Genomic DNA, 23,767 nt, shown 5'->3' with positions numbered 1-23,767 from the left:
CCAGACCTCTCAACCCGCCTCAACAGCAGCCGCGCCGACCTCGGCAACAACATCAAACTCAGGCTCACTCTCAGCCTCACCAACCTGCCAAGCCTCTACCTCCGTCAAAACCATCTCAGCCCTTTTGACTCTTTTCTCCAGGGCATAGCCAGTCTCCCAACATCATTGCCTCTTCCTCAGCCTATCGGAGGTCGCCTCCAACTCTTCCTCAGCCGTTGGGAGGTCATCACAACAGACCAATGGGTCCTCAACATCATTCGCCACGGCTACTCTCTCAACTTCCAGACTCTTCCACCAGACAATCCTCCCGTAGAGTCTGCTTCTCACTCTTCCCAAACCCCCCTCCTCCTGAGGGAGGTCCAATCCCTCCTTCTTCTCAATGCCATAGAAGAGGTGCCTCCGGACCAATGGGGTCAGGGATTCTACTCCCGCTACTTCCTGGTTCCCAAGAAGACAGGAGACCTCCGCCCCATCCTCGATCTCAGGGACCTCAACAAGTGTCTGGTCAAAGAGAAGTTCAGAATGCTCTCCCTGGCCATGCTTTACCCTCTTCTCTCTCAACACGACTGGCTATGTTCCCTAGACCTCAAAGAGGCCTACACTCACATCCCCATCCATCTGAATTCACGTCGCTACCTCCGCTTTCAGATTCAGCACCGCCACTATCAGTACAAGGTACTTCCCTTTGGCCTCGCATCATCGCCCAGGGTGTTCACCAAGTGCCTTATTGTGGTGGCGGCCTTCCTCAGGTCTCACAACCTCCAGGTGTTCCCCTACTTGGACGATTGGTTGGTGAAAGCAACTACGTCTCCACTTGTGCTGCAAGCCACTCATCACACCATCTCTTTCCTCCATCTCTTAGGGTTCGAGATCAACTACCCCAAGTCGCATCTGCTTCCCACACAGCGACTTCAGTTCATCGGAGCAGTTCTCGACACCACTCTGATGAGGGCGTTTCTCCCCTTCGACCGACACCGGACCCTGCTCCACCTCTGTCGTCAGGTGCTCCTTCATCAAACCATCCCTGCTCGACAGATGATGGTCCTCTTGGGCCACATGGCCTCGACGATCCATGTACTTCCTCTGGCACAACTCCACCTCAGGACACCTCAGTGGACTCTAGCCAACCAATGGTCACAGACCACGGATCCTCTTTCTCATCCCATCTCTGTGACATCGTCTCTTCAGCAATCTCTTCAATGGTGGTTGAACTCCTCCAATCTTTCCAGGGGTCGACTCTTTCATCTACCCCCTCACTCCATGATCATAACCACGGATGCCTCCCCCTATGCGTGGGGAGCTCACCTGGGAGATCTACGCACCCAGAGACTCTGGACCCCTCAGGAACGTCAACATCACATCAATTTCCTGGAACTCAGAGCCATGTTCTATGCTCTCAAGGCCTTCCAGCACCTTCTCTGCCCTCAGGTTCTTCTCCTGTGCACAGACAATCAAGTCGCCATGTACTACATAAACAAGCAAGGCGGCACCGGATCTCGCCTCCTCTGTCAGGAGGCTCTCCGCAACTGGACCTGGGCCACGGACCACAGTCTCTTCCTCAAGGCTGTCTACATCCAGGGCGAACAGAACTCCCTGGCCGACAATCTCAGCCGCATCCTTCAACCTCACGAGTGGACTCTGGACCCTCCAACACTCCGCTCCATCTTTGCTCGCTAGGGCACTCCACAGGTGGACCTCTTTGCAGCTCCTCACAACCATCAGCTGCCCCAGTTCTGTTCCAGACTCTTCTCTCCTCACCGTCTGGCCCCGGATGCATTCCTGCTCGACTGGACGGATCGGTTCCTCTATGCCTTTCCTCCACTCCCTCTGATGTTGCGGACGTTATACAAACTCCGCAGGGACAGGGCCACCATGATTCTCATCGCTGCTCGGTGGCCTCGCCAACACTGGTTCTCCCTCCTGCTTCAGCTCAGCTCCAGGGAGCCCATTCCTCTTCCTGTGTTTCCTACTCTATTTACACAGCAGCATCAGTCTCTACTACATCCCAATCTGTCTTCGCTCCACCTGACAGCTTGGTTTCTCTCGGGCTGACCTCTCCAGAGAATCTGTCTCAGCCTGTCCGTCGCATTTTGGATGCCTCCAGGAAACCGGCCACTCTCCAATGTTACCATCAGAAGTGGACCCGGTTTTCCTCTTGGTGTCTCCTGCATCATCACGATCCCACCTCATTGGCGGTGGAAACTGTACTGGACTATTTGCTCTCTCTGTCCGATGCTGGCCTCAAGTCTACCTCAATCAGAGTCCACCTCAGTGCCATCACTGCGTTTCATGAGCCTATCCTCGGAAAACCTCTCACGGCTCATCCTCTGGTTTCCCGGTTCATGAGAGGCCTCTTCAATGTCAAACCACCTCTGAAGCCTCCTCCTGTCGTCTGGGACCTGAATGTGGTTTTATCAGCCCTCATGAAACCTCCTTTTGAGCCTCTTGCCACAACTTCGCTCAAACTTCTAACATGGAAGGTGCTTTTCCTCATTGCCATCACCTCTGCCAGGAGGGTTAGTGAGCTGCATGCACTGGTCGCCGATCCACCGTTCACTGTTTTTCACCATGACAAGGTGGTTCTGCGTACCCATCCTAAATTCCTTCCCAAGGTGGTCTCGGCTTTTCACCTCAACCAGTCCATTGTCTTGCCTGTCTTTTTCCCTAAACCCCATTCTCATCCTGGGGAACAGGCGTTGCACACGCTGGATTGTAAGCGTGCCCTTGCATACTACATTGACCGTACCAGGGCTCACCGCTCGTCTCCTCAGCTCTTTCTGGCCTTCGATCCTAACCGTCTAGGTCGTCCTGTCTCTAAGCTTTCCAACTGGCTTGCTGCCTGTATTGCATTCTGTTATGCGCGGGCCGGTCTCTCACTGGAAGGTGCTGTCACGGCCCACAGGGTCAGAGCTATGGCTGCTTCTGTGGCTTTCCTCCGTTCCACGCCCATCGAGGATATCTGCAAGGCTGCCACTTGGTCCTCAGTTCACACGTTCACTACTCACTACTGTCTGGATGCCTTCTCCAGACGGGATGGACACTTCGGCCAATCTGTATTACAAAATTTATTTTCCTAATGGCCAACCATCCCTCCTCCCTCTCTGTTAGCTTGGAGGTCACCCATGCGTTAAGAATATGCTGCCTGCTTGTCCTGGGATAAAGCACAGTTATTTACCGTAACAGATGTTATCCAGGGACAGCAGGCAGATATTCTTACGTCCCACCCTCCTCCCCGGGTTGGCTTCTTAGCTGGCTTATCTTAACTGGGGACCACGCACTCCTCCGTCGGGCGGGAAGGCATTCGCGCATGCGCGGTGCGGCCAACTAGAACTTTCTAGTTAAAAAGGTCCGTACCGGGGCTCCGTTGGTGACGTCACCCATGCGTTAAGAATATCTGCCTGCTGTCCCTGGATAACACCTGTTACGGTAAGTAACTGTGCTTTATGGCTTCTTTGTTCCCCTATGTAATTCGCTTTGAAATATTTTTATAAGCGTTTGTATCAAATTTTAAATAAACTTGAAACTTAAAACAGTATAATAAAAATTGGAAGAAACATAAAACACAATCTCCCTTTTTTACTAAGGCGCGCTAGCCGATTTTACGCACGCTAACGCTTCCATAGAATATAATGGATGTGTTAGCGTTTAGCGTGCACTAATATTTAGCACGCCTTAGTAAAAGGACCAGAATAAGAAATACAAAAAAATACTTAAAGGGTATTAACGTAGAACAAAATCTTTTCCAGAGAAAGGAAAATGGTAAAACCAGAGGACATAATTTGAGGTTGAGGGTTGGTAGATTCAGGGGCAATGTTAGGAAATTCTACTTTATGGAGAGGGTAGTGGATGCCTGGAATGCGCTCCCGAAAGAGGTGGTGGAGAGTAAAACTGTGAATTGAGTTCAAAGAAGCGTGGGATGAATACAGAGGATTTAGAATCAGAAAATAATATTAAATATTGAACTAAGGCCAGTACTGGGCAGACTTGCACGGTCTGTGTCTGTATATGGCCGTTTGGTGGAGGATGGGCTGGGGAGGGCTTCAATGGCTGGGAGGGTGTAGATGGGCTGGAGTAAGTCTTAACAGAGATTTCGGCAGTTGGAACCCAAGCACAATACAGGGTAAAGCTTTGGATTCTTGCCCAGAAATAGCTAAGAAGAAAAAATTAAAAAAATTTAAATTGAATCAGGTTGGGAAGACTGGATGGACCATTCGGGTCTTTATCTGCTGTCATCTACTATGCAAATTCCTAAAAAAATAAAATGAAGTATAAAGTGCAATTAAATTAAAACTTAGGGCTCCTTTTACGAAGGCGCGTTAGGGCCTTAACACGCGGAATAGAGTGCGCTAAAATGCCGCATACATTAGCCGCTACCGCCTCCTCTTGAGCAGGCGGTAGTTTTTCGGCTAATCCGGTGCGTGCGCTAAAAACACTAGCACACCTTCGTAAAAGGAGCTCTTAGCCCCACAGCATCTTCAGACTGGAAACAGAGAAGTTTTGACCGCTTTTTTTTGTCGTTGTTTCTGATAGCTCCAATCTAGACAGAGAGTTAAAATCTGAAAAGGAACAGCGACAGAATCTTCAGCAAGAACTGCAACAAGAGAATGATAAAATCTGCCTTTTACAAACAGAACTGCAACAAATGACAGGTTTGAAAAAGGTAATTATATTGAGAATCATTATTTGCTAATGGGCAATCCAGAGCAAACATCATTTTGATCAATATTTCAGTTCTGTGCTTAAGCTTCTTCATCAGGGAACACCTAGCTTAGCCTCCACGTGTGCGGGTCGCCGGACTAGATGAACCTAAGGTCTGATCCGGTGAAGGCATTTCTTATGTTCTTATGTAAATATACAGTATATTAAGCTATCTGGCATCAACCATTGAATATCAGGTGGTGATCAGCAGTCTACCCAATCATATTCATTGCTGAATACATAGGAGACCTTTTTTGTTGTCCAGGTAGTTTTCTAGAAAACAACTGAATATTTTCTAGCTCCTCTCTGGATAGAAGTGCTGCATTTGTTGTCTAGTCAGCAGCATTTAATTGCATAGAGAAGGTACTACTACCCAGATAAATGCTTTTAAATATTGGGCCAGTTATTTCAATTAAGCTATAAGGCTTACTGCTGCTCAGTTGGTTCCTGCGGTAATTATTTCACTTCTCACCGTTCCAAAGAAAAAGCAAATTATGTTCTTTATACTAAAACACATGGCCGCAGCATACAGTTAAATATTATGATATAAAATGTGATTTACAAATGTTTGCAATAAATGGAGCACGGAATCTGCTTAATTTAGCCTGGGACAAACAGTGAGCCTTCAAATTCTCTGTAGACTTTCTCAACTCAAGGGTTTTACTGTAAGAATGTAATAAATACTGCATTGCATCGCTACTGTGGTCCATTAAGCTCAGCTTTCTCTTCCAGTGACTACTCTAGGGCAGTGTTTCTCAACAAGCTGCTTGTTGGGGGTGCGTGGCACTGCATGGGTCTCTCCCCCCCCCCCCATATTACTTAATTGCCACCAGCAGAGATCCCATGCTCTCTTTCCTGCCTGCCCCTTCCTCTGCCGGGGATCCCATACCTTCCTTCCTGCATTCCTGCCAAAGCCGACCCAAAAAGGCTTCCCTCCAATGTCAGAGTTGACATCATAGGGAAGCCTTCCGGGTCAGTGGGAAATCCCCATTACCTCATTCAGGGCTGCTCCTTCCAGCCTTCAGCCACACAGGGACTTCTCATGGGCAGCGGCTTTGGCACACTGCACATGGCTAACCCGGAAGCCTTCTCTCCAACATCAGAGCTGACATCAGAGGAAAGGCTTGTGGGTCAGCCATGTGTAGCGTGTAAGAGCTGCTGCCCATGACGTGTCCCTGTGTGGATGAAGGCTAGAAAGAGCAGCCAAGCTGGACAGCCCTGAAGGGGGTGAGCGCATTGTAGCAAGTAAGGGAGAGAGGGAACATGATTGTGGGAGAAGGGGGGAATAGGGGACAAAGGCTTGAAGGCGGGGGGGGGGGCATGAACTCAGGACAGGGAAGGGAGGGGGCATGAACATGGGACACAAAGGAAGGAAGGAAGCACTAACTTGGATGAATTGTGCATGAGTGTGTAAGTGAGAGGGAAAGATGGTGCACATGGGGAAAGGAAGAAAGAGTTGTTGGGGGATAGAGAACATAAGAACATAAGCAGTGCCTCTGCCGGGTCAGACCACAGGTCCATCCTGTCCAGCAGTCCGCTCCCGCGGCGGCCCAAACAGGTCAAGACATGTCTGCATCATCAGAAGGGGCTCCCTTGCCACCTTGGTTTCCTATCAAAGTCCTGCCTTCCTATCAAAGTCCTAGCCCTCCGGTCTTGCACATGCACGACCTGGTTGGTTTATACTCATTACATGGTTAACTTCCTATACTTGTGTTACATCCCAGCTCCTCCCTCAGTATCCCACGATCCCTTTATCCCTCAGGAATCCATCCAATCCCTGTTTGAATCCTTGTACCGTACTCTGCCTGATCACTTCCTCCGGTAGCGCATTCCAAATGTCCACGACCCTTTAGGTGAAAAAAAACTTCCTTGCATTTGTTTTGAACCTGTCTCCCTTCAGTTTCTCAGAATGCCCCCTCGTATTTGCTGTCCCCTTCAGTCTGAAGAATCTGTCCCTATCCACCCTCTATGCCCCTCATGATCTTGAAGGTCTCTATCATATCTCCCCTGAGCCTCCTTTTCTCCAGAGAGAAGAGCCCCAGCCTATCCAGCCTCTCGGCGTATGAGCAGTGTTCCAGCCCTCTTACCATTTTCGTTGCTCTCCTTTGGACTCTCTCAAGTACCGCCATGTCCTTCTTGAGGTGCGGCGACCAATACTGAACGCAGTATTCTAGATGGGGACGCACCATCGCTTGATACAATGGCATGATGACTTCCCGTGTTCTGGTTACTATGCCCTTCTTTATGATTCCCAGCATCCTATTGGCTTTTTTCGAGGCTGCTGCGCACTGTGCAGATGGCTTCAGTGATGCATCCACCAGCACACCCAAGTCTCTCTCGAGTCTGCTGTCTCCCAACAATACCCCCCCCAATTTGTAGTTGAACAACGGGTTCTTTTTCCCTATATGCATGACCTTGCATTTGTCCACGTTGAAGCGCATTTGCCATTTGTTTGCCCAGTCTTCCAGCTTGTCCAGGTCCCTTTGCATGTCCTCACACTCCTCCCTGGTCCTAACTCTGCCGCACAGTTTGGTATCGTCTGCGAATTTTATAACCTCACATTTTGCCTCTTTTTCCAGGTCATTGATGAATATGTTAAAGAGTAAAGGCCCCAGCACCGATCCCTGTGGCACACCGCTCGTGACTCCCCGCCAGTCAGAATATTGACCCTTTACTCCAACCCTCTGCAGTCTACCCGACAACCAGTGCTTGATCCATCTGTGCACATCCCCTCCCACCCCGTGGTTCCACAGCTTCTTAAGTAGCCTTTCATGTGGCACCTTGTCGAAAGCCTTTTGAAAGTCGAGGTAAATGATGTCTATGGGCTCCCCATTGTCCACCCGACTGCTTATTCCCTCAAAGAAGTACAGAAGGTTCGTTAGGCACGACCTTCCCTTACAGAATCCATGCTGGCTTGTTCTCAGTAGGCCATTCCTCTCGATGTGCTCGCAAATGTCGTCCTTGATCATAGCTTCCACCATCTTCCCTATAATTGAAGTCAGGCTCACCGGCCTGTAGTTCCCGGGGTCACCCCTCGATCCCTTCTTGAAGATGGGTGTGACATTTACCAATTTCCAGTCCTCTGGTACCTCACCAGTTTTCAAGGATAGGTTGCAAACATGTTGGATTGTGCCCGCTATTTCCTGTCTTAGTTCTTTCAGAACCCTTGGGTGGATCCCGTCCAGGCCTGGTGATTTGCCGCATTTTAACCTGTCTATCCCTACTTACCTCTATGTGCTCTAATTTTTCAGCCTGTTCCCCACTCATGAGTTCCTCTGAGTCTGGTATATTAGATGTGTCTTCGCTCGTGAAGACCGACGAGAAGAACGTGTTCAACCTCTCAGCTACCTCTTTTTCTTCCTTAATCACTCCCTTCCTGTCCCCATCGTCCAACGGCCCTACCTCCTCTCTCGCTGGTCGTTTCCCCTTAACGTAACTGAAGAATGCCTTGAAGTTTTTCGCCTCCCTGGCCAGCCCCTCTTCGTACTTACCCTTTGCTTTTCTAACCTCCCGGTGGCATTCCTTTTGGCATTTCCTATGTGCCTGGTGATTTTCCTCTGTTGGGTCCTTTTTCCATCTCCGGAAAGATACTTTTTTGTCCTTTATCGCCCTCTTTACTTCTATTAACATCCAAACCGGGTCCTTTGATCGCTTGTTCTTGCAGCCTTTCCTGAAATTGGGGACGTACATTCTCTGTGCTTCCTGCAGGGTGTCCCTGAATAGGGTCCAGGCGCTCCCCACAGTCTCCATCCTAAAGATTTTTCTGAGCTTCCTCCCCACCATTTCCCTCATAGCAACATAGTTCCCTTTCTTGAAGTTCAGCGCAGTTGTTGCGGTCCTCCTAACTATGGGTGTCCCTCTTTCTAATGTGAATCTGATCGTGTTGTGGTCACTGTTGCCTAGTGGTCCTCCCACTTCTACCCCTCTTGCAGGCCCCCCTAATCCGTTTAGGATGAGGTCAAGAGTAGTACCCCCTCGCGTCGGTTCTTTGACTAGTTGCTCCATGAAGCAGTCCTTCACAGCTTCTACAAATCCTGTCTCCCTAGTGCAGTTGGAGTGACCCGTATTCCAGTCAATCCCTGGGTAGTTGAAGTCCCCCATCACTGTTACACTTCCAGTCCTGCACTCCTGTCTCAATTCTGCTTCCAAGTTGTGTCCGACTCCCTCTGGCGTACCAGGTGGTCGATAGTACAGCCCCAGTTTTATGCCCGCACCCTTGTTTCCCGGTAATTTGACCCACAGCGATTCCAGCCCCTCTGCCTTCGTTGCCATATCCATCCCGACCGAGTGGATAGAGTCCTTTATATATAGTGCTATGCCTCCCCCCTTTTTGTTGGTCCTGTCCCTCCTATAGAGCTTGTACCCCGGCAGCGCTACATCCCATTGATTTTCCTCTGCCCACCAGGTTTCTACAATTCCAATTATATCCAGGTCCTCCCCCTTGGCCACGACTTCTAGTTCACCCATCTTGGCCGTGAGGCTTCTTGCATTTGCGTATAAGCATCGCAGGTCCCGTCATTTTTCTTCCATCTCTGCATTTACCTGGGCCACTTGCCCTTGGATTTCTGGCAGTTTTCCCGCTCTCTGTGTTTCTGCTTTGCCCTCAGCCTTTACCTTCTTAGCTTACAGCTTCCCCACATTCCTGCCACCCCACTTCCCCGCTTTTCCTCTGGGATTTCTAGCCCTACCGGCCCCCTCCTGGGCTATCATCCCTTGCGCCTCTGTTTGATCCCCCTCGCCTTGTGGTACCTTTATATTACCCTCGGCTTTCGCCCTTATGCCACCCAGTTCCCCTGTGTCCACAAGCCCCTTAGTATTCTCCCAGCAAGCTCCCTTTACCTGAAGTTTCCCTCGCTGTCTGATTTGGAGATCTTCCGGTCCCTCTGTTTCCTCCCTGCAGTCAACCCGTTCAGCATCTGTTCTGGATACTGTTGTCCGAAGCGTCAACATCAGATCAGCTGTCGGCTTTCCCCCTCTCCTCAGTTTAAAGCCCTCTCGATCTCCTTCCTCAAATTGGCTGCCAGTAGTCTGGTTCCCGCTGTGCTCAGGTGCAGGCTGTCCCGCCGGTAGAGCTTGCTCTTTCCCCAGAAGGACGTCCAGTTCCTCACAAAGCGGAAGCCCTCCTCCTGGCACCATCTCCTCAACCATGCATTCACAGCTTGGAGGTCTGCCTGCCTCTTTGCATCTGCTCTCGGCACAGGCAGGATCTCCGAGAATGCTATCCTCCGAGTGCTCCGCTTGATTGAGGATTGAAGTAAAGATGCATGGGGAAGAGAAGGATGAGAGGGAGAAATGTTGGATATGGTGGTGGAGAAGGAACAGAGGGACAGATTGAAAAGGATACAAGGAGGAGGAATGTTGGACATAGTGATGGGGAGAGAGATGTGGCATGGTGCTGGAGAGGGGTGATAGAAGGAGAAATGGACATGGGGCTGGTGGGTAGTGGTGAAAAATGTTGCACATGATCTGGGGGATGAGAGAGGCAGACATGTTGGATGTGGCAGTAGAGGGGGTGGGAGAGATGTCTGGATCTCTCAAGACAGATGGACAGTGAGAGAGAGGGAGACATGTTGCCAATAGGGGTGGAGGAGAGAGGAAGAACAGTTGGACTCATGAAAGGACAGAGAGAGATGTTAGTTGGGAAAGGGAATGAGTCCGGAGGAGAGGAAGTGTGCAGGAGGCAGAAAGAAAGAAATGTTGGATGCACAGTCAGAAGGAAGTGCAACCAGAGACTCATGAAATCACCAGACAGCAGATGAAGGAAAAATGATTTCATTTTCAATTTAGTGATAGAAATGTGTCAGTTTTGAGAATTTATATCTGCTGTCTATTTGTCTATTTTTCTATAGTTGTTACTGAGGTGACATTGCATGTTTTAAAGTCATCTGCCTTGACCTCTGAGAAAAAATGAATATAAATGATAATTCACATTTTCTGTTCGTACAGTGTACTTTGTGTTTTTTTTTTTAATTTTGTGGTTACGATTATGTATTGTGTGTATATGAAAAATGAATGGAAGAAATTGCATTACAATTATTATGGGGTGGGATCTGGGGCGGAGCTTGGGCAGGGGTACTCAGTTGATATTTGTTAGACTTAGGGGTTATTTGGCTTGAAGAAGTTGAGAAAAACTTGAAAGTGCCCAGCACATTAATCTCCTGTTACTCAGTGAAGTAGTAAACAGAAATAAAACAACAAAAAAAAAAAGAAAATAAGATGTACTAACTTAATATGTTTTATGATTATCTTTTGAATTATTAGCACCTAAATGGTGGAAACACTATGTAACTTCCAGTAGTCAATGAGTTAACCATTCAGTATTCAGTGTTTCTCAACACTTGGGGCTGCCTTTTGGGGTACACGGGCTGGCCACCGCCCAGGATCTCTCCCTGCCTGCCCACTGCTGAATCCTCCACCACCATCGCCGATTCCTCCCTGCCTCCCCTCCCGCTGCACCCCCTCCACCCCCAAAGCTGAATCTGCCACCTGAACTCTCCATCCTCCACCACCACAATTCCGGGCAGGGACTAGACCACCACCTCTCCAATCTGCTAACCACGACGCCCAACTACAATACATTCAGGAGAAATCTTAAAACTATACTATTCAAGAAATATGTCAAATAATCCAACTAAACTTGATCGACCCTCTCCAGATCCTGACACATACTATATCTATTAACCTTGTAATCTCCCTGGGAATGCCCAGGCCAATTCTTGTTGTAAACCGCCTAGAACTGAAAGGTATTGGCGGGATAGAAGACACCAATGTAATGTCAGAAGGAAGTGCAACCAGAGCCTCATGAAATCACTAGACAACAAAGGTAGGAAAAATTATTTTATTTTCAATTTAGTGATAGAAATGTGTCAGTTTTGAGAATTTATATCTGCTGTCTATATTTTGCTCTATATTTGTCTATTTTTCTATAGCCATCTGCCTTGACCTCTTTGAAAAAAATCCCCAAATATAAATGATAATTAACATTTTCTTTGCGTACAGTGTGCTTTGTGTTTTTTTTTTTAATTTTGTGGTTACCATTATGTATTAATAAGATTATATTGTGTGTATATGAAAAATGAATGGAAGAAATTGCGTTACAATTAGTACTGTTATTATGGGGGTGGAGTCAGGGACGGAGCATGGGCGGGATACTCAGTATTTATTAGGCTTAGGGAGTACGTGGCTTGAAAAGGTTGAGAAACACTGTTCTAAATGGTTACCATTATCAGCTAAGTTATTTATTTAGATTTCTATCTTGTCCTCCCATGAGCTCAGAACGGGTCACAAAAGCACATTCACAGTAGATTATAGTAGACATTCATGGTACATTACATAGGGCAACCATGGTAGCTTAGGACATGATTATAGTAGACATTCATGGTACATTACATAGGGCAACCTCAAAAGCACAGAACAAAGGTGGAATTGTCCCAATCAGAATGGTGCACAAAAAAGTGTCTTACAACTCATCTGATAAATCCAAATGCCTTTATTCATCCAAAATTCATAAAATGACTCTACGACTCGACATGCGCATGTTTCGGCCCAAAAGGCCTGCCTCAGGAGTCTTATGAGTCTTCAGCTTTGTAAAAAGGTTTGTCACCGTGACACGTCTTTTCAAAGCAACATTTAGTGAGGTTGAGTCGTAGAGTCATTTTATGAATTTTGGATTAATAAAAGCATTTGGATTTATCAGATGAGTTGTAAGACACTTTTTTGTGCACCATTCTGATTGGGACAATTCCACCTTTGTTCTGTGCTTTTGAGGTTGTGGTTTTGCTTCCCCTGTTTTATCCTTTGCATTACATAGGGCAACCACATGTAGCTTAGGACATGACAAGGTTGCAGAACGATGTTCATAGCCATCACAGGAGATGTTTTCTCTTAATTAAGACAAACACACCAAAGTTCATAAGGATGGAGTTACAATAGTCCATTCTGGAGAGAACATAGGCATAGAGGAGTTGGGCTAGGTCAGGTTTAATGATATACGGTTTGATCCTTTTTAGCTGGCGCAGATAGTAGAAGGAGATAAAGACTACTTGCGAAATATGGGCTGAAAGGGACAGGTGGCCATCCAGTACCTCCCCAAGACTGTGCACGTGGTCTTTTGCTGACAAGAGTTGGAATATCAAGATAGTATTGGGCAAGTGAAATTAGTGTTCTTCTTTCTGATCCATAGTGAAAAGGTTCTGGTCCCAATACTGCCTCACACTCTCTGTCGTTTGTAAGTCAGATGCATCTGGGGATAATCTCTTTTAGAAAGAATAAATACACATGCAGACTGTTTGCATATCCAAAGAGATCCCACTTTATTCAGTAAACAACCACATATAGTCCCCTCTTTGTACATGCGCAGTCACAAGCTTCTGAAGAAATTTAAGTTTTGTTTCTCAGGAAAACAAAGTTTCATTTTACAGGAAAGCAGGGGAGGGGGGAAGGAAATTCCACAGCCAGTACAAATAGTCATAGTTAAAGATAACAAAAAGAGAAAATGTTTTGTGATTTCTTGTGTAGCAAAATAAGCTTACAAAGAATATACCCCTACCCCTACACATAGTAGTTCAGTTTTGGCAGCATTCAGCTGCAGTTTGTTGTCATTCATCCAGTTCTTCATGTTGGTAAGGCAGTGTTGAAGGTTGGTGAGTTGGGTAGATTGGTCTTTACCTAGCAGGAGGAGAAGCTGAATGTCCACATAGGAATGGATTTTGATATTATATTTTTGGATGATATCAATAACTGCTCTGATGTATAGGTGGAAGAGGAGTGTAGACAGCAGGGCACTCTGGGGGACTCCATATTTGATGGGTTTGGATTCTGATTTGTTTGGGCCTAATAGTACTGATTGAGTTCTCTGTTGAAGGAAGGAAGTGAACCATTGAAGTGCAGAGTCCTTGATTCCTAGGACAGTGAACCTGTGCAGTAGGAGTTGATGGTCAATAGTGTCAAAGGCAGTACTAGCAGGGCATCGCTACCTTTGTCTAGTATTGACCAGTTGTCATCGATGATGTCTAGAAGAACTGCTTCTTTGATGTGGCCGGCTCGGAAGCCAGATAGAAAAGGGGAGAGGGCGTTTTGTTCTTCTGTGAATGGCAATAGCCGGTGGAGTACTGTTCTTTCCAGGATTTTGGATACAAATGGGAGGTTGGAGACTGGGTGGTAGTTATTCAGGTCATTTGAGTCTAGGGTAGGCTTCTTGAGAGTGGGTTTGATAATAGCCGTTTTCCAACTGAGTGGGACCTTACCAGTTGCCAGGGAGGTGTTTATGATGGGAAGGAAGGTTTCAGCTAAGGCATCAGTGGTGGATAGGAGGAGGCTGGAAGGGCAGGGGTCCAGGGTTTGAGCTCCTTTAGAGTTTTGGTAAGTTCATTGTGCCTGGCTGGGAGGAGTTGGGATAGTGATCTGGATGCTGGGCTAGTCGGACCTTGAGAAGAGCAGTTCTGGGGGGACCGTTGCTGGGGATGTTGTCCAGCTTGTTGTGGATGGTGTCAATTTTGTTTTGGAAGAAGCTAGAGAGGGTCTTTCTGTCTTGGTCTGTGGGGCTTTTGGGATTTCATCCTTGGGCAGCAGAGAAGAAGCGGTTTGTCAGGGCAAACAAGTGTCTAGACCAGTTGAGGACTTTTTGTAGGAGTTGAGAATAGTAGGTATTTTTTCACTTCCAAGATGGAGGACTTGTAGGAAGCTAGTAGGCTCTTCCAGTGTACATTAGATTCTTCATTTAGGTGTTTAACCCATTTCTTTTGGATTTCCTCAGAGTTCTTTTCAGGGATCACAGGTCATTAGTAAACCAGGCTAGGGGGGTTGTTGGTGGGTACCTTTGTGTTTCTTTTCTGGGCAAGGTTGTCATAGAGGGACTGGATTCCTAAGTGCTAGTTGGAGGCAGCCAAAGTTGATGGATTGGAGGTGTCGGTTGCAGGTTTTGTCGATGTTCTGGATGCCAGCTGCCCTGTCTTGTGGGTTAACTGAGTCTGCGATTTGAGTGTGAGTGGTGAGATTCAGGTTTCTTAGAGGGGCTGGGGTGGTTTCATTGGGGAGCTGGAACGTGATGAGGTGGTGGTCTGATCATGGGACTGGAGTGGTAGTGCAGTTAGGATGTTGGGGGTCAGTGATGAGGTCTTTGTGTATGAACACTAAGTCTAAGGTGTTGCCTGCTGAGTGTGTAGGGGTGGATATAAGTTTGCTTGGCCAGAGAAGAGAGAAAGTCGTTGCTCATGGGTAGTTGGGGTAGTCTGGAAAGTTGAAGTTGCATAGGATGACCAGGTGTCTGTAGGAATGGAAAAGTTTGGTGATAAAGTTGAGGAGGGTTTCCAGAAAATCTGCTGGGGAGTGGGGTGCTCTGTAAAACAGGATGAGGGTAACTTCTTTTTTGGAGTTGATCATGAAGGCAAGGGCTTCTAGTGTGGGGAGGGTCATGGAGTCTATTAGTTTGGGGGAGGTGATGGTCTTGATGATGGCTGCTACTCCTAAGGCTTGGTATTCTGAGGGGCATAGTTCGCCCAGCGCTACCCCGCTATTATTGTGGAGCCAGGTTTCTGTGATCATAAGAATGTCCCATCTATTGTTGTGGAGAAGGTCGTGGAGGCTGGTGGTTTTGTTGTTGGCTGATCTAGCATTGATGAGAGCCAGTGTGGGTAGATTATATTTTGTGGTAGGGGTGACAGGTGGGATGGAAATGAGATTTAGGGGATTTCTAGTTCAGTGGTTTTTGTGTTGGGAGCTTAGGTTACTATATTTGCCTTGGCCTGTGATGATTGATATGGTGAAGCAGGTAGTATCGACTAGAGCTGGGTTGGCTAGCATGTGGAGGTGGTCGTATGGAGGATGCCACCATGTGGGAGTGGACCACAGTGGGCTGGCTGGGAATGAGGATGGGGGGTGACTGGGAGCATGTTGCTTTGGTGGGTTGTGAGTGAATGTTTGGAGGTTTGGCAGTATTTGAAGGTTTGTTGTAGGTTAGGGGAGCTTTGTCTCTGGCAGTGCTTTCGACTCCTAACTCCTCACATTGAATTCTGCATCCCCTACCCTCTGTTATCTCTTGTCTGTCCAAGTTAGATTGTAAGCTCTTCTGAGCAGGGATCGTCTATAAATGTCAAAATGTACAGCGCTGCGTATGCCTTTCAGCACTATATAAGTGATAAGTAGTAGTAGGGTAAGAGTGGAGAAACGTCCTGCTATGTTTGTTAAGACATAAATGTGATTATGATACTATTTGATTTTAGTTTTTGATTTCATGTGGCAAATATTAATGTTTTCCTACAGCTTTTACACCCAGGTTGTCAGCAAAATAGCATGTCTTAATGGTAACCAATGTGAATAACTTTCCACCTTAATGTTTATAATTCAACAAAAGTTTTCAAGTAATCTTCCTGCTAACCACTCCATGGATTAGATCTGCTTTTCTACGATTGGACATGCCAAGTGTTTTGAATACATCTACCATGCTGGAAGGACTGTTCTGCTGCAAAGTTTACATGGTGATGATGGCCAATAAATTTTGTGGTTTGACTGACATGATTACTATTTTACAATGTCTTACACTTCCTGTAATCTCTGAGAAACTTCTTTGTCCACTTATAACAATTCCACAGCGAGAAGGAGAACTGTGGAAACAATGATCTGAATAACCAGGTTTATTGTTCAAAATTAAAAGTTTTCAAAAGTAAAAGCGATGCATGTGTTGGATTCATCCAATTAGTGCTCACCATTTCTTTCTATATCCACCACCCCACTCTTTTTCTCACTATTCCTTCTGCCTTTGTTCCAGTCTATTGTGTCTGTTTCATTTTTATGCTTTGATCTGCTTTTTCTGTATGCCATTTACCTCTACTGTGGCCTTGTTGCATATCCTAATGTTTATTATCGTTTTTCCTCTTTAGCACACAGTATTTTGGATGCTTTTTAGCAATTTTATTTGTTGTGGCTTAAACCGGACAATCTCTGGCTTGTTGTTTTTTTTTGGTACCATATTTCTCATCACTATCAGCCTCATTTTTATGCGTTTCTTCACCCATGGGCTCTCATTCACTTTAATCACTTTGTACACATTTGTTCTTAGCTCCTCTATAGTAATTTGAGCTTTTAATTGAGCACTAGATTAAATGTTCACTCATCTCACATCTATACACTCACACCACTTTATCAATTTCTCATGGTTGACACAAGCACCATGTCACCTTTTCACATCATATGCTTACTAGCAGACTCAAACACTTATATTTTTTTGGACCCCAAAAGAAGGTTGTCAAATACCAAAACACAGACCATGTCGGGTCCAAGCCACAGACTTTTTACTGTGTACTTATTGGATGTATCAAACACATGCATCACTTTTACTTGTGAAGACTTTTAATTTTGAATAATAAACCTGGTTATTGAGATCACCGTTTCCACAGTTCTCTTTTGCTTTCACTTGTAACAATTTCAATATTTTCAGAGCCAAGGCTTGTCAGCCTCAGGTGGTCGTGGGAGCAAAAAAACTGATCATCAGTCTATAATCTGGGTCTGCTTTTTTAGACTGCTGTGCACTAATCTAATTACACCCAGATATATTCAGTATTTTCATTTATTAGCAAGAGCAGTTGTTATTATTTACAGATTTGAACTGATTATGAAGGACCTGCTAGTGACCTGCTAGTGTGAGCTTAGGACCAATGATTGTTAAGAAAAGTAACACATGAAAAGTTCTTTCTAGAATTCAGTTGTATAGCCAGAAAAGTGTATAAATATCTCTGTAACTTCCAGGTTTTGGCACTTCTGAAGCTACCAGCTTGGGAACTCAGGGGTCCACATGCTGAATAAAATATACCTGTCACTTTCTTCAAGTCTCTAAGTTTTGTGGCTGACCAAAGTGACCTTTCATTTGGCGCCCGAACAGGTACTTGAAGGTCATTTGACCAACGGTCACTCGATTGGTCACTTGTGTCTAGTCTAAGAGCCAACACGTCCGCTTAGTCGGCTTGGTCCTCTCTTGGGATCGGTGGAACTCGGACACTTTGAACAGCTCAATTGATTAATCGAGTCCTGGTTTAAAGTGCAGGAACTGATATCTGTCCAAATTTTGAGTGGCCACTCATCTGGTAAGTGCAGAAATTATTTACTTCTGTCCTGTCTCTCTCTTCTGCCTAGTAAAGCTACTTGATTTCGTCGCTGAAGTCACGGGGAGGGATTCTAGGAACTGTTATTTTCTGATTGGGTAACTAAACTGAAATCTGTTGTGTTTTGTGTGTTTGAGAGTGTCTGAGACATCCTTGAGGATGAAGCGAGTGCGGACCTGTTAGTACTGCATTTCTCTAGTCCGGAGACGGGCAAAGCCAGAAATACAGGGAAGTGTTTTTGTTCTCCATTGCACAATGGGGGGATGTCAGTCTACCTATGGGGACCCCCTTGATACAATGTTAGTTAATTTTAAAAAGGGATTTGGCTCTGATTATGGGACTACACTTAAAAAATCAACCCTTATTCGTCTGTGCCAGTTAGAATGGCTGACGTTTGGTGTGGGCTGGCCCCCCTCTGGCTCCCTGGAAGAGGACATAACCCGTCAGGTTTTTATCATAGTAACCCACCCTAAGACTGGCCATCCTGGTCAATTCCCCTATATAGATAGTTGGTTAGACTTAGTCCGCAGCAAGCCTTCTTGGCTTTTCCCTCCTGTACCCAAGAAACCCCAGTCCCAAGTCCTCATTCTCAGGAAGACTTTCAATGAACGCTATCGTCCTACTCATGTCTTTGAGTCTGACCCTTCAACTGACATACTTGAAATACCCACTGCTCCTCCTTCTTACTCGGCAACACCACAGCCCATACCCAATCCCAATTCTGTCTCCCTTGCTCAGCTTTCTGTTTCCCAGCCTGTATAACTCCCTGGCCAAATTCCAGTTTCCCCTTTTAGAGCCCCGGCTGATAGCTCAGCTCAGGAAATTCTGTCCTCCCCAGTCCTTTATCCACCTCTGGACTCTCTTTCTCTTTCTGATGATTCTATCAGCCATCGCTTGAGACCTGTTCCTCCTCAAATAGTTCCCATGAGAAGACAAATGAAACAGGAGACTCTGGAGTCTACAAATCTGGCCATGCCCCTTCGCCAGGTTCCTGTTGCCAACCCACCGGATGCCGCCGGCCATCTTAGACCACCCACTATTAGCCTTGTATATCAGCCCTTCATCACCACTGATTTATACAACTAGAAATCCCATTGTCCCCCTTACTCTGAGCGGCCACAGGCAACTATTGACCTTATTACGTCCATCATTCGCACACACTGCCCCACGTGATCAGATTGTCAGGAACTACTTCTCTGTCTCCTAAATATTGAAGAACGTAAACGAGTTCTGCAAGAATCCCTTACAAAGGCTCAGGCAGATGTGGATGCAGCTGATCCCAACTGAATTAACCATTTCCCTTCTCAGAACCCTAATTGGGACCCCAATGACGTCACTCATAATACTTTCCTTGTGGGGTACCGCCAGTATATCCTTGAGGGTCTCCGGTTGGCTTCTCGGAAACCCACCAACATTTCCAAAGTATCTGAGGTCCTCCAAAAGACTGACAAATCCCCAGCCGCATTCTATGAACATCTCTGTGACGCCTACCGTACCTCTACTCCCTTTGACCCAGAAAAACCTGAAAACCCCCGTATGGTTAATACCTCGTTTGTGAGCCAAACACAACCTGATATCCGTAGGAAACTCCAGAAGCAGAACAGGTTCGCAGGCAAACTACTTGAAATTGCCCAGCGCGTTTTCATGAACTGGGACAGCGCCAGCTGGCGAGAGGCTGATAAGCTTCTCCGGCGCAAAGCGGACCTCTTTGCTGAAGCCCTTTTAACACCTCTACTGTTGCTTGGGACCCCTGGCCTGCTAATAACACCTCCAATTTGCCAGGTCCACCCCTTCAGACACTGCTCAATGAAACTTCCTATGAACAATGGCCAGCTCCTGATGGTCGATATTGGCTCTGCGGTCTGTTTGCTTACTCTTGGTTGCCTGCTAACTGGACTGGTACATGTGTACTTGACATGATCCATCCCAGCTTCTTCCTGTTACTGCTGGCCGATGGTGAACACCTGGGAGCCCCTGTATTTGACACCAGGGGTCGCCAAAAGCGGTCTACTTCCACTAATTCCCTTAAAATAGGTGAATGGAGTGATGACTGGCCTGCAGAATGGATCATCGCTGCTTATGGACCTGCTACTTGGGCTGAAGATGGCTGCTATGGTTATCGGACCCCTATCTATATGCTTATTCGCATCATTCGCTTGCAGGCTGTTCTTGAACTCATTACCAATGAAACAGATCATGCATTGGCTACTATTGGCAAGGCCAATGCTAAAATGTGCACTGCTATCTATCAGAACCGCCTAACTCTAGACTACTTGCTGGCGGCAGAAGGTGGCGTCTGTGGCAAATTCCAAGCTCTCCAACTGCTGCCTTGAACTTGATGACAATGGTAAAGTGATCGAGGAAGTTGTGGATCGAATCACCAAACTGGCTCATGTTCCTGTCCAGACCTGGCGTGGCCTTACTCCAGACTGGCTCTCTGGCACCTTCGGCTCCTGGTTGCCCTCTGGCTCAGCAATTAAGACCATCTTGCTGGTTGTTGCCCTGTCTTCTCTGCTCCTTTGCTGCCTGCCCTGTGTGGTCCCCATAGCCATAAAGCTGCTCCACCGAACTGTTGATTCTGCTGTTGACCGTTCCATTGCTGCTCTGGCCCTTGCACTCCTCCAGTTTCGACCAGTCCCTACAACTGATCCTGACCTTCCTCCTTCTTGAATTTTGTCAGGCTCGTCTCCTTCCTCCTTCATTCGATTAGCCTGAAAGGGGGGACTGAAGGAGTCTGGGACTGGTTTTCATGAGTTTTAAATTAAATTTTCTCTTTAATAAAATGCTGAATTATGTTTAGTTGCAGACCTAACTTATCTCATGTTCTAGCCTGCCTGAACTGGGTGTTTTAGTTTGGGCATTTTAGCTTCTTATTGTTATCTCAGCATACACAATATTGCATTCCGCCTTCCTGGACATGTAACAGAAAGACTACAGGGCTTAGATAAGTGACCTGTTAGTGACCTGCTAGTGTGAGCTTAGGACCAATGATTGTTAAGAAAAGTAACACGTGAAAAGTTCTTTCTAGAATTCAGTTGTATAGCCAGAAAAGTGTATAAATATTTCTGTAACTTCCAGGTTTTGGCACTTCTGAAGCTACCAGCTTGGGGGCTCATGGGTCCGCATATGCTGAATAAAATATACCTGTCGCTTTCTTCAAGTCTCTAAGTTTTGTGGCTGACCAAAGTGACCTTTCAATTATAGGAGCTGCAAAAACTGGAAGATGAGAAGAAGCAGTTGCAAAAACTCTGTGAAGAACAGGAGCAAGCTCTGCAAGAAATGGGCCTTCACCTCAGCCAGTAAGAACCACTTTACATATCAGAGTATTACATGGAGAATGACAAGGGGACAAATTTGTCCCTGTCCCCGCAGGAACTCAGTTTCCCCGTCCATATGAGTTTTGTCGCTATCGCTGTCCCTGCCCTATTCCTGTAAGCTCTGCCTTAACTGCACAAGGCTTGTACAGATGAGGATGGAGCTTGCAGGAATGGGGCAGGGACAGGAAAAGAACTCGTGGGGATGGGAAAATGAGTTCCCTTAGGGAAGGGAAAAAATTTGTCCCCCTATCATTCTCTACTTGGGGGCAGACTCTCAAAACTAAAATGTGCCTTAAATATGTTCGCTAAACTGATTCCAGCCAGTTTTGCGTGCATGTATTTTAGCGGCAGATTATTAAATCATTTTACTGTGGTCTTTTCTGATTTTTCTATCAATCTCTAATATTGCCATGCAAATGTAGTACAAGGTCATTAATATTCAAATGAGCACTCCGAGTGATTCTCTATAATTAGTGATTCCCTAACCTCATTGCACCACATTTGCAACCAAAATTTGCTGATAGTTCTGAGCTGCCATTGCCTTATTTTCTGATCAGTGTCTGAGCGCTCATTGGCTCAGACACTGACAGGAACATAAGGCTTGATAGCTCAGACCTGAGAGAAAATTTTGCCACTATTAAGCAACCCTCCGAGCCCCCCCAGCAGCGGGAGAAATGCCCACTCGTTCCTGCTGTACAGTCGTAATGTACCCAAATATGAAATTTGCTGTAATCTTTCAAAACGAGCCTCAGCCCCACCACTCCACCGCATATATTTATTTCATACTGCGGGAAGCATATTGTGGTGCTTCATCATTGGCTACAAGTTATGAAAAAAAATTTTTAATTTTTAGTTTAGATTTTTTTCTATTTCTGTTAATTTTATGAAAATTCTTAAAGAATAAATATCAAATGGACTTCCCATCATTATATCTCTTTTAAAAGTAAGTAATACTTAGCTTCAGCCAAAAACCCAGGGAGTCAGACCCGACATGTTTCACACATTGGTGTTTTCTCAAGGGTCTCCCTGAAAAGTAAACCAGAAGAGCTGTTATAATATGATTACAACCCGCCCTATCTGAATCTGTTCTAAAGGTATTTCACAATTAAGCGCTTACCAGGGGTGCCGCTGTCATCCGACTCCTATCGTTTATGGAAAAAAGATGGCGGCGGCGTCCTCTGGTCCCGGTTTAAATACTCATTTCAAATGAAACAAAACTCCGCCCCCCACAGATGATTGGATCTAACCAGAGTTACAGTGATCCCCATTCAATCTCGCTATTGAGCCCTCGTGGCTCAACCGTGTCTAGATTAAAAATAAACCTTTGTTCGTTTTCATTCAATTTGACAGAGATTCTGTAGTCTAGAGAATCACAGAGATTCTGTCAAATTGAATGAAAACGAACAAAGGTTTATTTTTAATCTAGACACGGTTGAGCCACGAGGGCTCAATAGCGAGATTGAATGGGGATCACTGTAACTCTGGTTAGATCCAATCATCTGTGGGGGGCGGAGTTTTGTTTCATTTGAAATGAGTATTTAAACCGGGACCAGAGGACGCCGCCGCCATCTTTTTTCCATAAACGATAGGAGTCGGATGACAGCGGCACCCCTGGTAAGCGCTTAATTGTGAAATACCTTTAGAACAGATTCAGATAGGGCGGGTTGTAATCATATTATAACAGCTCTTCTGGTTTACTTTTCAGGGAGACCCTTGAGAAAACACCAATGTGTGAAACATGTCGGGTCTGACTCCCTGGGTTTTTGGCTGAAGCTAAGTATTACTTACTTTTAAAAGAGATATAATGATGGGAAGTCCATTTGATATTTATTCTTTAAGAATTTTCATAAAATTAACAGAAATAGAAAAAAATCTAAACTAAAAATTAAAAAAATTTTTTCATAACTTGTAGCCAATGATGAAGCACCACAATATGCTTCCCGCAGTATGAAATAAATATATGCGGTGGAGTGGTGGGGCTGAGGCTCGTTTTGAAAGATTACAGCAAACTTCATATTTGGGTACATTACGACTGTACATTTTGAAGCATTGTACCTGGTATATTTTGTTTACAAATCTGCCATACATTTGTTGCACTCGTTCCTGCTGCCACACATCCTTTTGATCCCCCCCCCCCCCCTGTTTCTCCACAGTGTTCTCCCCAGAAATTTTTTCCAGCCAGATGGCATGGAAAAGTAGCCATATGGGGAAGGATGGGGAAATTTGGTGGGGAAAATTAAATGTCCACTATTTTTATTAGTTAATTATTATTAATTATTTTCCAATGCTCGATATGACTTCATTTTTTAAGGTTTGACACTTGTGCCAGAATCTGCGCATGCTCAAGATCTTCTGGCTCTCACCCTCTCCAAGATTCTCATGAGATTCGAGATCTCATGAGAATCTCGGAGAGAGTGAGAGCCAGAAGGCCTTGAGCATGCACAGATGCTCAAGGCCCCGCAACAGCCCAGCAGAGAACCAGCGGCAGGCACTTTCAGCACCGGGGCACGGGTAAGCAAAGGGCCAGTCATGGTGGGGGCGATCTCGGTCACGAAGGGAGGGAGCAGCGTCGGTGGCCTCGGGGAAGCAGCAAAGCCTGTTCCCAGGGTGGGGTGGGGGCTTGCAAATCGAGTCAACGCTCGGTTTGCGAGTTACGGT

The 23,767-nt window shown here is 46.1% G+C and overlaps 1 protein-coding gene across 19 annotated transcripts in view; it reads left to right on the top strand.

Annotated features, from left to right (window-relative positions):
* Positions 1–23,767, top strand: part of RUFY1 (RUN and FYVE domain containing 1) — a 278,993-nt gene that overhangs the window by 158,817 nt on the left and 96,409 nt on the right. For all 19 annotated transcript variants that reach the window (XR_004537446.1, XR_004537447.1, XR_004537444.1 and 16 more), the window contains 2 exons: positions 4,531–4,660; positions 20,997–21,091. Coding sequence is in view for 14 of the 19 variants with exons in the window: in XM_033926870.1 (XP_033782761.1) it covers positions 4,531–4,660; positions 20,997–21,091 (225 nt within the window). In the remaining 5 variants the exon portion in view is untranslated. The remainder of the gene's footprint in view (positions 1–4,530; positions 4,661–20,996; positions 21,092–23,767) is intronic.

This window comes from Geotrypetes seraphini, chromosome 18 (genome assembly GCF_902459505.1).
Source record: "Geotrypetes seraphini chromosome 18, aGeoSer1.1, whole genome shotgun sequence".
NCBI lineage: Eukaryota > Metazoa > Chordata > Amphibia > Gymnophiona > Dermophiidae > Geotrypetes > Geotrypetes seraphini.
Note: the sequence above shows the minus strand (reverse complement) of the source record. Positions and strands in the feature narration are given on the sequence as shown.